The 16,234-nt window shown below is 30.5% G+C and overlaps 1 protein-coding gene across 1 annotated transcript in view; it reads left to right on the top strand.

Annotated features, from left to right (window-relative positions):
• SI (sucrase-isomaltase) overlaps window positions 1–16,234 on the top strand; it is a 102,233-nt gene that overhangs the window by 18,672 nt on the left and 67,327 nt on the right. The window contains exons 10-17 of the mRNA XM_047099835.1: window positions 616–741; window positions 1,319–1,450; window positions 1,538–1,657; window positions 3,397–3,510; window positions 8,474–8,558; window positions 9,321–9,438; window positions 10,779–10,950; window positions 14,544–14,660. Of these exons, the coding sequence (XP_046955791.1) occupies window positions 616–741; window positions 1,319–1,450; window positions 1,538–1,657; window positions 3,397–3,510; window positions 8,474–8,558; window positions 9,321–9,438; window positions 10,779–10,950; window positions 14,544–14,660 (984 nt within the window). The remainder of the gene's footprint in view (window positions 1–615; window positions 742–1,318; window positions 1,451–1,537; window positions 1,658–3,396; window positions 3,511–8,473; window positions 8,559–9,320; window positions 9,439–10,778; window positions 10,951–14,543; window positions 14,661–16,234) is intronic.

Below are 16,234 nucleotides of genomic sequence, written 5' to 3'. Positions count from 1 at the left end.
TATGAAAAATTATGTTACATGTGTATACTACACACACAAAGAAATTCAATTATATGTCCAAATCTATAATGAAATGTAGTGAAACATAAGATGTTTGTGAAATGAGATGAAAAATGCTAACTTTTTCAATTTTTATACTATTTTATTTTTAAAATAAATTTAATGTTTAAATTGAATAGAATATATAACCCAATATAAGTAACTTAAAAATTGTTACATTGTAGTTTTTTATGCATATATGATAGAGAAATCATGGAATGTGTGTGTATGTGTATGCCAAAATTAAAAAAAAAATCATTATGCCAAAAAGGTTATTATACTATACTATACTGTACTATAACTTAATACTCAGTTTTAGTTAAAACTATTTATTACTTACACTTGGATTTCCACGTATTTCCAAAATCATGTCCTCTTGTTGTGATGACACACTAATTTATAATAAAATTCTAACATAAAATCCAGAACGCATTTTAGAATGCAGGTAACACTAATTCTTTGTTCAAAATATGTAATTTAAGTTAAATAAATATCAGAGATATTAGAATAATAAGCATATTAATAATAATTTTAATGTTCTTTATTGAAATTAATCAAATATCCATTTACTTCAAGCTTGTTGGACGACCCGCAATGCCAGTATATTGGAGTCTTGGATTCCAGCTGAGTCGTTGGAATTATAAGTCACTTGATGTAGTGAAAGAAGTGGTAAAAAGAAATCGGGATGCTGGCATACCCTTTGTAAGTGGGATGAAGGGTTTATGGGATTACATACCAAGTTAAATATTGTCACATAATAATTAATGTAATTGTCAGCATTACACATGATATTATACTATATAATATAAATGTGGATTATTAAGATGTGTTTTAATGATAAAGTATATTTTAATTCTATACACAAGGCCAGGTCTACTTGAGATTTTAAGAACTAATTATTATTTATACTAGAATACATGTTTAACTGTGAACATCATATTCAGTTTTTTAAATAGATTATTTTTTACTGCCCATATACTTTTTAACGTATTTTATGTAGCATATCGGCTTTGTTTTCTATACAATGATTCCTGTATATAAAATATAGTACTTATTCAGTGATCATCACTGAAAAAAATGTGAATAATCACTTAATGTTTGCGTATTTTAGAATTAGAAAAATTAGTTTATAAACTATTTCATGGTTTTTAGTAAAATAAAAGAGATCTAAGTTCATTTACCTTTTAATCATTATATTTATAAAGCATTGGGCTTAAAGGTTGAAGTGATTAGAGTCCTTTCAGTACTATTTATTGAAATATACTCTACTAATTTTCAGGATACACAGGTCACTGATATTGACTATATGGAAGCAAAAAAAGACTTTACTTATGATAAAGTTGCATTTAAAGGCCTCCCTGAATTTGTTCAAGATTTGCACGACCATGGACAGAAATATGTCATCATCTTGGTAATGACATTATGTATTAATATGTTTTTAGTATTTACTTATTTGTAACTTAATATATTTTCTATAGTTTCTTCTTTCTATTATTAGGATCCCGCAATTTCCATAGATAAGCTAAGCAATGGAACGGCATATGCCACCTATGAGAGGGGAAATGCAAAACATGTGTGGGTAAATGATTCAGATGGGACTACAGCAATTATTGGTGAGGTAAATTCTGATATTCATTAAAGTTGTGTTGCTTAGATTTTCTGTTGTGTAAAGACAGTTTTCGTAAGTGTGTGTGTGTGTGTGTGTGTGTGTGTGTGTGTGTATTTGCTTTCAAATATGGACTTGGTATTTTAATTGTGTAAAGAAATTTTAGAGAGGAAATATTTCAAAATTTCTATCTCTAAAACAGTTTTAGTAAGAAAACATAGATTTCAATGCTATACACAATTAAAACAAAACTAACAAAATATAATTAGATTATTACAAAAATTCTGATATTTTGATGTAAAATAAATACTTCTATAAATTGAGTACTTTTGTGCTGGATACTAAATTTTATGATTTATATTTAATCCTCACAGTAAAATAATGAGATACATACCTATAATTAGAATTTTTACTTTATAGGTGAAAAAAGTGAATTTGAGATAGGTATAGTAACTTCCCTAATATCACAGAGCTAATAAAGAACAAAGTTATGAAAATGACTAGTTCCCAAATGCATAATCTTAACCAGAACACATATTCTTTTGAAGACAGCTTTCTAAGACATATCAAAAACTATAAAGTCTAGATACACTAACTTGGTAACTCACTTCTGTAATTTAGTCAAAGGAAATAAAGTTAAGAGATAATGTCAGTGTATAAAAAACATGTATTATAGCATTATTTACTGTAATGAAGATATACTAGCCATCACTTTTTATTGAATTCATCAATATCAAAATTTCTGGTGAAAGTCTTATTCAAATAATTATGAGCTCCATCAGAAACAAAAGCTGAATTTCTTCCCATAATTCCTATTAATATCTCGCAGAATATACCCTGTTAAACCTACTCCATTTGCTGTGAACAGATTGGATAGCCAATAGTCATATTTTTGGATATAAAACAGTATTATTTTTTTCACTCATCTGAAACTGAATTTCTCTAGTCTGTCATCACTTTAAGTAATGAGCAAATAACTTGAAGAAGTATAAAAAGACAGCATAGTATGGGTAGTGTCTAATAGCCTGGACTCAGATATGTGATTGCTGTGTTTGAATTCCTTCTGTACCACTTATTAGCGGTGTGATCTTGAAAAATGTATTTGGTTTCTCTGTTTATCACTTCTTTCATCTGTAAAGTGGGTTTAATTATAGTGACTAACTCATCTGTAAAGCAGTGATTAAAAAAATACCCATCTTCTGTAGTTCTAGTGAAGATTAAATGAGCTAGTAATTATAAAAATGCTCGGAACATTACCCAGCACAAAACAAATGTCATATTCTTATTTATTAAATAAATAATAAATACACAAGGAGTTTTTTTGCTTGAATTTCTTGGAAACAAATGCTTTTGGAAATTAAACCGTGTACTTTTTTTTATTCAGACAATGAATACATTGTCTAGTTTTTATTTGTTTTTAACCTAACCCATTAGTATGCTAAGAAATAAATTTAGTTGCAAAATAGCAGTTTCATCCCATGTTTTTATATTTTTGCCTTCCTAAATGCCTTATGCTCTTTCTCTCTACTTTACTCTCATTATATGCATTTTATTTTATTTTTTAAAACATTTTAAAATAGGTCTAAGATTATTATACATATAGATGGTGCATGGATCACATAAACCTTAAGAAGTACAATATTATAACTTTAATGCTTTTTTACTATTCTTATCTACTCAATAACCTTGAGTTATCATTTATTTATTTTTCCTTTTATATATGTATATATATGAATGATCTATTCTTTTAGGTGTGGCCAGGATTAACAGTATACCCTGATTTTACTAATCCAAACTGCATAGATTGGTGGGCAGATGAATGCAGCATTTTCCATCAAGAAGTGAAATATGATGGACTTTGGATTGTAAGTAGCTATTTTAAATCACTAATTTTAGACAATTGGCATAGAATTATTTTTCTATAAATAATTATTGTTATAATAAATAAATAAAATATATAAAATAATTATAAAGTTGACAAGGTAAATTTTGTAATCATTTGAACATGAAATTTAAAAATTTTATAATATTTTTCTAGAATGTATAAATTCATACCTGTCATGTTCCTGGGTTAGAAAAGAATCTTAAGTAAAAACTGCAAATTGCAAGTTTTCTTCTTCAGTGATACACTTTATAGAATAAATTCCATTTCAATCAGTAAGATGCCATATTTTTATGACTAACAATTTATGTTTGAAAACAGCAAGATTTGGAGGTAAGTAGTGCAGTTTTAAAAACATTTATTATAGTCTACAGTATTCAAGCGATTGCAGCACTATGGATACAAAATAACATATCACTAACCCTTAGAAACTTTCTTTTTTTTAAAAAAAAGCTTTTTTTAAAAAAAGCATATTTATTTATTTTGCTAGAGACAGAGTGAGAGTGCACATATGCATGTGTATGTGCATGCGAGTGGTGGAGGGGCAAAGAGAGAGGGAGAGAGAGGATCCAAGTAAGCTCTGCACCATCAGCACAGAGCCAGCCCTACATGGGACTCAAACTCAGGAACCGTGAGATCATGACCTGAGTTGAAATCAACAGTTGGACGCTCAATCAACTGAGCCACCCAGGCACCCCTAGAAACTTTCTTTTTAGTAAATTATGGAATAAAACAAATCAAAATTGAAATAGGTTAAATGTTTTATTTCAAGATAAACAACAACAGCCACAACCAAAGTCCTAGATTATTGGTAAAGCTATTAAAGGGAAATGCTAATGTTTGAAAATTTCTTTGGCTGAAGTTTTGTATCTGTAGCTATTGATTACTTATTTCTGGGTTTACCATATAGAATAATTTAGTGTCTTTTGTTATGGAAACTGCAACCATATTTGGTGAGTGAAACTACTTGGTGACCCCAGAATTCTATGTTCCAGGGGAAAAAAGAAGTCTAATAAACTTGAATACAGAGGAACATCAGAGATTTTGTTCAAAGTTATTACAACTGCACAGAATTTTAGGAGATAATGGATGTCTTAGGGACATCCATGTCTTTGTCTGTTGAGTTACACAATAGCTCTACTTTCATGAAGTGCTCATTATTTATTCAGTGATTATTTAATCAATTACTTAGTTAAGTGTATATTTTGCACCATCAGTATATCAGGTATGTTGTGGAGAATACAAAGAGGAAAATTATGTTTTTAGCTGACAACATGGAACTGAGTTAGAGGTTAGCATACTCTTCAGGATTCTTAAGAATAGAATGAAAATGGAGAGGCTTTAGTTATTGGACACAAAATTAGTGAGGTCACAATAATACCTAGCAGCCTATAGGAATAACAAAAAAATTTGCACTCCATTCTTGGTTTTGTTTTTAATTCCAGCTCCAATTTCAGTTGTATTAGTTAAGTTAAAATGTTTGGGTTTTTGTTTCTGCTAATGAAATAATTTGAGTCCATTGGAGCACAGTTACAGTATAACTGATACTTTAGGAATAGTGAAAGAGAATCTGACTGTGCTGTAGAAAGAGAATACTTCATTTCCTATATCCATTGAACACAAATACAGTACCTGATTCAACTCCAAAGAGAGGGAGGGCAGGGAAGGGGAGGAGCATCTGAGAAAGGTGGAGTTGTTCTCCTCCTAATACATAAGCATTTGACTAAGCTTAAAAAACAAAACAAAATGCAATATAATCAGTATGATTTCAAAGCTCACTAAACATCACTGAATTAATTTATATGATATATAAGCAATGGTTATTCTGCTTCCAGCTTTTACTTGAATAACTATCAAATCCTACTGATAAAATTGTTTCCTTAATTCTTTCATTTTCTTCAGATTATTCTGATAGAATGAATGTACAATAAAACAAAGTATTCTTATTTAACTGAAAACATTTTATTTTTTTGTCAAATTTAAAATTAGTGTCATCATTTCCTAGATTTATAATTTAAATGCCAAGCTAATGTTTTTGAATTTTAATTTTAAATATTAAAATCACTTTGGAAAACAATATGAGCATAATTTTCATTGAAAAATAGATTTTTGTATATAGACATATAATATACTTGAATTATCTTTTTTGCAACATTCTTGAGATAATTTCCTAATACTTGAGAAATAAGAGACTAATGCATTTGGTTTTAAAGACTGAAGCAGTAATTTCAAAATAAATGTACCCAGTCAGTATTTTTAAAATTCAAAGATCACTTCCACTTTCTCTGAACAAATATATATATTGTTGTGATCGTGTTGTTATTATGATTTCATTCTTAAAAATCTAATAAGCAGAATATTTCCATAAAAAAGCTCAACAATTTAATACATAGTTCTAGGAAACTTAAAATTCAGTGACAGACTTAAAATTCAGTGAATTATTTTTAGAATTCTTTGAAAAATGGGGCTATTTTTATGTAGACTTAGTTTAAATATGAAGTGATGAAATTATGAAATACCAAGATTTTTTTAAAATGTTTTATTTTAAAAAGTTGCCAAACTTTTGTACACAATTTTCAATGGATTTTAAAGAAAAGAACTTTCAGAAACATCCCTAAAAATGGCATTGACAATTCCTAGGAATGATCATTACTCGATTTGGGATGGTTTGAATGATACTTGAATATCTGTAGGTATACTTATTACTATCAATTCACTGAGGCCTTTGCCTTGTGACTTCCACTGCTTTCAACCTGCTGGTTGTAATGTTAAAAATACTAATTGAGTTGATTTTTAAATGACACTAAATACATGTAGCATCATTTAAATAATTTATAGACATTAGAGAAAAATACTTTTAGAATTTTCAAAAGTGCAAATATACAAAATACATTAAAAGAGATACAAATAAATTATATTACGTTATGTGTAGTATGTTTAATTAATAACAAATCTTTCCAAGTAGGTAGGATGTTTGAAAAATAAATAATCAAATAGCAAATATTGTGTTTATTGTAAAATATGGTTACAATCATGTAAAAGTGTTTTTTTTTCCCTTTAATAGATGAATACATTTATCTTCTGGAGTACAGAGACTCTTTTCCTTTATATTGTGAACTGGTGAAATCAAACATTTGATTTACTCTTATTTACATGGTTGCATGATAAAATAATTAATTTTATCTTAATTTTTATTTAAATTCCAGTTAACATACAGTATAATATTAATGATTAAACAAATATTTTTGATCAATTTTTTCATGTGAAATAAATTAATTTCTTTAAAAATTATGTTTATTCTTAAGTTACATAAATTATGTCTATTTTGAGCAAATGCTGGAAGAACTTGTGAATTCTATTTCAATTTGCAAGTACATAATTCTAATAAAATAACATAAATTTCATAGTTAAATGTTTTGCTTTGTATTTTCTCAAGAATAATTATACATATAAGATGCTAAATAGTTTAGAAAAGGTTAAAATTTAAAATAATGCAACTTGATTCCCAATTATGAATGTCAGCAGTTGAAATTATTTTTAAATTTAATTTGGTTCATGGATTCATGAAGAAAAAGTGCTTAGGTTCATCTAAAATTATTGGCGGCCCAACTATAGTATCTCTTTATATTAATTTTACTAGACATAGGAAAATCAAATTGAATATAATATTCCAGGTAATTTCAATAAAGTAACCCCAATACTGTAGAATAACTACATAATTTTTCTTCTTTGTGGCTATTAAGAAAATATTTGGAGCCTGGGTGGCTCAGTCGATTAAGTGTCCAACTTCATCTAGGCTCATGATGTCATGACTCAGTTCCGTTAGTTAGTTCAAGCCCCGTATCGGGCTCTGTGCTGACAGCTCAGAGCCTGGACCCTGCTTCAGATTCTGTGTCTCCCTCTCTCTGCCCCTCTCCCACTCATGCTCTGTCTCTCTGTCTCTCTCTCTCTCTCTCAAAAAAAAAAACATGAAATAAAATAAACATTAAAAACTTTTTAAAAGAGAAAATATTTGGGAAATGAAAACATTTACCTTTTAATGATGAAAAATTTATTTTGCGACTTTAATGTTTCACATTGATTCCATCTGGGCATGATGTGTATGGAAGAAAAAAAGAGTAATAAAGAAAATTTATTCCTTCTGAAGAAAAACAATAGTAACAAGGGACTTGACCGAGTATGAAGTCTTTGTGAGAGCAGAGACTGCATATTATAGACATGTGGGAAATAAGCTTCAAAAATGTGTGGAAGTCCTACAATGCAATTAACAGAGAAGGAAAAAGAAATAGATTATATTTTGAGCATGTGTAGTGTGATATATAATTTTATATATATTATCTTTTTAGTTCAAAGCCTTTATTTTTTTAAAGTAATGGTCACAAACTAGTATGTGGCAAGATACTATCGCGGCTTACGATTACACGGCAAAAAATCTATAAACACATCCCCACAATTCTGCCTCCAAGAGATGTTTAGGTCACTGGTTCTTATAATGTGGTCCAGCTGCCCTAGGGTTCCCTGAGACTGTTCAAGGGGTTAAGTAAGGTCATAACTATTTTCATTTAATGCTAAAATGCTATTTACCTATTTTCACTTTTACTCTCTCATGAGAGTGTAGGAATGAAGGGCTATACAAAACATGCTGTGCCTCGCGGCTGGCAGTGCACATCACAGAAACTAGATAAATGTCAGGTAAGATGAGCAAACTATGGTGCATAAATGAATGTGCCAGAAGTGTGGCACAATGGTGGACTCACCTTGAGAAAATTGATACAACTACTTGGAAAAGACAGTTGCTTAATACTTATAATGTTATTAATATTTTATAGGTATAATTAAAACTAGGTAAGTTAAAAACATTTTTGTTATATACAATCCCTGAATCCCATACAAGATACCTCTGTTTTCACTTAAAATCTGCTGTTCTTCATGTTATATCCATTTAGGACATGAATGAAGTTTCCAGTTTTGTTCAAGGTTCAAAAAAAGGATGCAATGACAATAAACTGAATTATCCACCTTTTACTCCTGGTAAATTTTATTTGGTTATTTACTTACCATTAACTAAGAATAATTTTCCTGGTAAATTCTAGCATATATTTCTATATCACAAACCTTGATAAAATTTTGAGTCCCTGAAATCAATGTGTTTTTGTCTGTTTTTGTGTTACTTTTGGGCTAAAATTTTTATGCTTAAGAAAAGAAGAATGATTTTAAATTTTGGGAAAGATTATTGATTTCTCTTTATTACTGATAAACTGCCCATGATCAAATAATTAATGAAAAGAAACACAATTTGTTTGAAATTATAATTTAAATGATCAACTTCTTTCCACGAGCCTTATGCAGTAATTTGTGCAGTTTTTAGAATGAACCTAATGGGAATAGTTACATGTCACATATTCTAAAAAATAAGTTTTTCACCATTAAAAGTGGGTAAAAAATACAACCAAAGAAAGATTTGCTCTTAGGGGAGAATAGACAGCAATAAGTACATCTGAAGATGACAATAATTATTGCAACACCACATAAGCCTGTAAGTTGAAGCACAATAAAAAACCTGAAAAGCAGGGATTTGGATGGTTTGTAATTGTGTAACAGATGTACATATATAAAATTAAATTATATTTAAATAAACTAACCTAGAAAGCGTTAAAGGGGTATATATATTTGTGTGACGTATAATACAAATAGGTATATATATGTGTACATATATATTGTGTACATAAGGATTATGAAGCTTAAAATGGAAACTCTCTCTTAAGAAACATTTCTTACATATTTTTTTCTAAGATATTCTTGACAAACTCATGTATTCCAAAACAATTTGCATGGATGCTGTGCAGTACTGGGGGAAACAGTATGATGTTCACAGCCTCTATGGATACAGCATGGCTATAGCCACAGAGAAGTAAGTGCAGTTTCATTCAGAAACCTCTTTCATACTTATTGTCTAGAAATATGTTGTAATACACTAATATACTTGGAAAAGAGCAAGAGTAAGAAAGCAAAGAAAGATAGTATTTTCATGGTGTCAGTACTTCTACTAATCTTCATGAATTTGGAACTTAGTTCATCAAGAACTATGTGGTGTATGTATTTAACTGTGGTCCTTTTTTAATTCATAGATTTAAAGTACGCTTCAAAATTTTGATTCACTTTGCTATCTCTGAATATAATTATGTTCTAAGCATGAACTACACAATTGGCCTGAGATAGTGGTGCTTCTAGAGTAGGTCTTTTTAAAATCAAGGGTTTCAATTAAAATGTAGTTTTCTATGTAGTATCTCACAAAGTAACTTTCTAATGCCGTGTGTACTTGGATGCAAAAAAATAACAAGTTACAAAACAAAGGAAGGGGATAATCTTACCCTGATTGCCTATTCTTTCTCAAGTATTATATAAGAACCTACAATGCAATAGTCAATAAAACCCAGATCCTGAACTCAATAATTTTTTAATCTTTTTCAGAATTAAATAAATATGATTAAATTTAAAGACACACCTACATTTGTCTAGTCCCAAAACATACCATGGTATCTCAACTCTTATACATTATCTTCATAGAGTTTGGTTACTTCACTTTTTAAACTCAGTAGAGCATTTATATATTGAAGTGTATAAATAAATAAATTCTAGAAGGAAATAGCAACACTATAGTTCAATGTTATAAAGATATTAATATAGAAAAACCACCTGAGAATACCATTACATCTTTTTACTAAGGTAGTCTGGATAATTTTATATACTAAATCAAACTTTGTATCTTTCCTGAATATTTCCTATTTATAGAAAAAAATTATCAGTAATACTCAGGTACCAAATAGAGGTGAGATAAATAATGCTAGTAGTTGTGGACAGTAAACTTTTTGATACAAACAAAATAAAATATCTCTCAAATATGTAACTTTCATCCCAACATTGCGTGCTAATATTTGAAAATACAGACATTAATATATCATTAGCATCATTGCATCTCAAAACTTTGTAGACAGTTCAAGTTCAGATTACGACATTTCAGGTTAAAAAAGGATTTCAGTGAGTTTAAACCATATATTTTAAAAACAAGTGTTGAGTGGATACAAAAAGTATGTTTATTTAATTTGGTAAAGGAAATCAAAGTCTGATTTCCTTTCCCTGATTGGAATGTTTTTAAGTAAACATTGGTAGATAAATACAAAATTGGTAAGAAAGGTCGATAAAAAGTTATTTAAAAATAAATCTGATTTATTCATTTGCTTTTACTTTTAGAGCCATAGAGAAAGTTTTCCCTAATAAGAGAAGCTTCATTCTCACCCGGTCAACTTTTGCTGGGTCTGGAAGCTATGCTGCACACTGGTTAGGGGACAACACTGCTTCATGGGAGCAAATGGAATGGTCTATCACAGGAATGCTAGAGTTCAATTTATTTGGAATGCCATTGGTAAGCAATTTCATACAGTGTCATTTATATTAGCTGTGCATGACTTTTAATTTTGTAATGTGATCTTAATAATCTTCAATAAAATGATTAAATGTATGTTACAGAAAAATCCAATCTTTATTCTTAGGGAATTTATGAAAAAAAAGAATATAGGTGGTATCTATAACATTCTAGCCATTAGAATGAGAAATAGGAATAAATAAAATTCAAGGAACTCAAAATAATACATGAAACAAATATCAATATAAACAAAGCAAAGGAAAAGCTTTTATAAAGTAAATAAAGCCCCAGATAAGATGGTAGGGAAAAATCCAAATATAGTGGTAATAAAGATAAATGTCAAAAGTCTAAATATCTTTAAATACTAGATTGTCAGTTTAAGATAAAAACCAATAAAGCTGTTTCCTGTATTTAAAAGAAAAAAATAAAAGATAAAAAATAAAGACAGAGATAAGTCTTAAATTTTAAAAGCAGAGAAAATTTGTTCCAGGCAACTCTGGATATTTAGAATCTAATCAGTCTCTATATCAAATAAAAAATGTATGCAGTGTTGATAACTGAACATTAAAGAGAGCCACTACATAAAAAAAAAAACAATGTAAAATGTGTTAGGAAATTATAGTGATTCATTTGTTCTTTCTTTCATATGCACAAAACAAAATGAAAACCTGAGAAACGTAACAGAAGACCATGGGGGAGGGGAAGGAAAAAAAAAAAGTTAGAGAGGGAGGGAGCCAAATCATAAGAGACTCTTAAAAACTGACAACAATCTGAGGGTTGATGGGCGGTGGTAGGGAGGGGTGGGTGGGTGATGGGTACTGAGGAGGGCACCTGTTGAGATGAGCACTGGGTGTTGTATGGAAACCAAAGTGACAATAAATTTCATATTAAAAAAAACCCCAACCAAATAACAACAAAAATCACACACGTGCGCGCGCGCGCACACACACACACACACACACACACACACACACACACTCAAGAGTCTTGACTTGGGAAATTAAAAAACGCATTTTAAAATGATTCATGAGTGAAAAAACAAACTGAATGGAAACAGAGGGGGGGAATAAATCCTTAGAACTGAGTGCTAGCAATTATACTTAATATCAAAACTATAAGTTGTCAACTAAATTTGTTTTAGAGGAAAACTTACAGCCTTAACTGCTTAGATTAAAAACAAAGAAAGGCTGAATATTAATAAGTAAAGTGCATTAATTAAGAAAATGGAAAAAACAAAGTAGAATAAACCTAAAGAAAGAAGTAAGGAATGAAAATAAGAGAAGACATTAATGCAGGGAAGCAAAGTTTCTAGAGAAAAATTAATAAAATGAAATTACAAAGATGACTTTGGAAATTTGAATAAAATAGATTTTTGGCAAATTTTGTCTAAAAAAGGTTGAAAGAAATAAGCAATGTTACAATGTATTTTAAGATAAAGTGTTAATTTATTATAGAAAGTAATTAATACACAGTTACCAGGAGTAAATATTAAAAGTAAATGTAGGATAGTTTTGAGAAAATTTTAAGTAGCTAAATTAAATACATGCCATGTTCATAGATAATAAAGCTTAATATATTAGAAATATACATTCTCCCCAAACTATTATCCAACATTAGTGATATTCCAATTTAAACTATAAAGTGAGTTTGGGGAACATAAAAGATTATTTAAACTTCATGTGGGAGACAATACAATGTAAAGAAGTAGAAAAGAGCACAAGGATTCACCCTATCCAATGAAACAGTAATATAGCACAATTCTTGACTCTGTATATTCAAAGAGAATAATATGGCATAATATGGAATAGGCTCATGCATTAATGAAATGCATTAACTGATTGCACTATCACTATAAATCAGTGAGGAAAGTATCAAATATTCATATGTGAAGTATCATTTATTCATAATAAAATAAAATGGGTCCATGACTTACACTTCACACAAAAATCAATCCCAGATAGATTAAAGAGCTATGTATGAAAAGTAAACTTTAGAGGCGCCTGGGTGGCTCAGTTGGTTAAGTGTCCGACTTCAGCTCAGGTCACGATCTCGCGTCGGGCTCTGGGCTGATGGCTCAGAGCCTGGAGCCTGCTTCCGATTCTGTGCCTCCCTCTCTCTCTGACCCTCCCCCGTTCATGCTCTGTCTCTATCTCAAAAATAAATGTTAAAAAAAAAATTTTTTTTAAAAGAAAAGTAAACTTTAAACATATTAGAAAAACATATGAGTAACTCTGTGATGTTGGGTTAGAGGTATAATTTCCTAAACAAATCACAGAAGGCACAAATAATAAAGAAATATAAATTTTACTGTAACAAAATAAAAACTTTTGTTCATTAAAAGACTATTTTGAAAGTTAAAATGACATTTTCAATTCATATAGTCAATAAATGACTAATACTCAATTTAAACTACCTACTGTAAATTTGTAGAAGGTAAAACAATGGAAAAATTAGCAAAGGTTGTAAACAGGTAACTCTGTAGGAAGAGAAACCAATATGGACTCAGTAAGAATATGAAAAAGTTCCCAACTTCCATAGTAATCAGAGAAATACAAGTTAAAATTTTAGTGAGGTATACATATCATATATATAGGTGGCAAAAATTAAAAGTCAAAATATAACAGGAATTGACAAGAAATGGAACAAATGAAATTTTCATGTACTGTGAATGTGCTTACTAATGGTTACAGCTGGTTTTGATTAAACAATGTGCATTTCCAATAAACCAGAGAAATAATCTTGAAAATATTTGTATATATAAACGTATATATCATACCATAGAGTAAAGGTAAATATGTGTGTGTGTGTGTGTGTGTGTGTATATATACATATATATATATATATTTCCATAGAATATTACTCACAAAAAAGCCTACAAATAAGTTTGATAGGAACATTTTTCATAGTCATGAGATCCCATATGATAGAAAACTAGAGCCACATTAACGTAAGTGAATCTCACAACAATAGTACCTTGAGAAAAAAATGAAATGCAATGTCATTCGTACAGTCTGCCATTTATATAGAGTTAATAAACATGCAAAAAATACTATATTTTGTTTATGGATATTTACATACTATTTAGAAAAATAAAGAAATGGCTGTAAACATTTAAATAAATGTAAACATACTAAATTAAGGATAAGAGTTTTTCCTGGAGGGTCCTTAAAGGAAGAGAAATGAAATTTTAATGGCTACATGTTAGACACCATTTTTTTTACTATTTTACTATTACAGTAATATATTATAAATGGAAAAAATCAGATCATGGGAGGGGAGTTTTGGATTAAGAAACAACACATTTTAATAATATAAATTCACACTATAGATTAACAATGATTAGATCAAAGGAGAAAATAAATACTTGAGACTAATAGTGTATAAAGAGTGAAAAAAAAGTGTAAAATGATGCAATTAGAGGCAAATAAATAACAAAAATGGAAAATAAAAAACTAAGTTAAGGAAGAATATATGAAGACAGTAAAATAAAAATTGTAAGTAATGCAGGTTAATCTGTTGAGGCATAAAATGTGATGCCCTAGGCAAATTTGAGACTCTTTACACAATGAATGATAGATATATTTGTTATTTAGGTTGGAGCGGACATCTGTGGATTTGTGGTTAATACCACAGAAGAGCTTTGCAGGAGGTGGATGCAACTTGGGGCCTTTTATCCATTTTCCAGGAACCATAATGGTGATATATATGAGGTAAATTCCTTTTCTTCTCCATGTTTTGAAATAAAACCTTATTCTAGTTTTAGCAATGTACTTAAATTTATATCTGTATAAGAAAGGGGCTGATGGGGCGCCTGGGTGGCGCAGTCGGTTAAGCGTCCGACTTCAGCCAGGTCACGATCTCGCGGTCCGTGGGTTCGAGCCCCGCGTCGGGCTCTGGGCTGATGGCTCGGAGCCTGGAGCCTGCTTCCGATTCTGTGTCTCCCTCTCTCTCTGCCCCTCCCCTGTTCATGCTCTGTCTCTCTCTGTCCCAAAAATAAATAAACGTTGGAAAAAAAAAAAAAAAAAGGGGCTGAAAGTTTGTAGCATAATTTTTATTTTTTATTTTTTTTTCAACGTTTATTTATTTATTTTTGGGACAGAGAGAGACAGAGCATGAACGGGGGAGGGGCAGAGAGAGAGGGAGACACAGAATCGGAAACAGGCTCCAGGCTCTGAGCTGTCAGCCCAGAGCCCGACGCGGGGCTCGAACTCACGGGCCGCGAGATCATGACCTGGCTGAAGTCGGACGCTTAACCGACTGCGCCACCCAGGCGCCCCTGTAGCATAATTTTTAAAGAGGAGTTAGAAGTTACCTTCTCAAGGCCTATAAATATTTTGTATATTTAAAAAATGGTCAAATAAAGGAATCGTAAAATGTAATGGGGTCACAACATAAATATCTTATTTAAGCATAAAGCATATACAAGGAAATTAGGTCACTTTAACTTAAAATAACTTAATACTTAAAATTAAAGCCAAAGGGTTTTGAGTCTAGATTCTTGGATTCCAACAAGGTAAATTCCAGGTAATTTTTCTTTCATTAAAAAAACAAGGTAATATTAAGGATTTACAGTTTTTGTTTCATTAAAGAAACACAAAAAGTTCAAGACACTGTAAAAGTAGTTTGAGTCCAGAGTCTTTCCATAATAAGTAAAACTGGAATGACAGCTTGGGAAAAAATAAAACTAACACTTACCATATGTATCTGAACTGGTGGGAGTTGATATATAAGGACATACTGAAGTACCAGCCCTGTGAATTCAGCATGCTCTGGGCTCTCAGAAACATATTTCTCAGAGAAACTGGGAAAATTAGGTGAGACCATTAAGTCAATTAAGTGCATGTTAAGAAATGATTCATTGTTTACACACTAGTTACACATAGGGCCTTAATTCTGTTTGAGAAGAGGGACAACCACTCAGAGCTCAGCCTGGAAGAAGGCATGACAGAACAAAAGTAAGAGGTATAAATTGGAGATTAGTCATTACCTAATCTACTGAGACATGCTTTCAAGAAATTTGTGCTCATGGGGAATACTGATATGAATTATATTACACTGTGTGTTAATTTTTGACCCCAAAAAGCAGATGCTGAGACAGACATGATAGAGATTTATTAGTGAAAAACTTGTGAAGGATAAAGGGGAGGGAGAGGAGAAAATAAAGAGAGAGAGCCTTCACATCACAATTGGGGTCTGAATCTGGTGAGGTTGAAGGCAAGGAAAGCGGGTTTTTAAAGAGAGTCACACACTGCAGCCCAATTCTAAGGAAGTTTCCACTCAGCCC

The sequence above is a fragment of the Lynx rufus genome, unplaced genomic scaffold (assembly GCF_022079265.1).
Source record: "Lynx rufus isolate CCGP_SWC_20201006 ecotype Redwood Valley unplaced genomic scaffold, mLynRuf1.p SCAF_5, whole genome shotgun sequence".
Classification (NCBI taxonomy): Eukaryota; Metazoa; Chordata; class Mammalia; order Carnivora; family Felidae; genus Lynx; species Lynx rufus.
The sequence above is the reverse complement of the archived record's forward strand: the minus strand, read 5'-3'. Positions and strand labels throughout refer to the sequence as shown.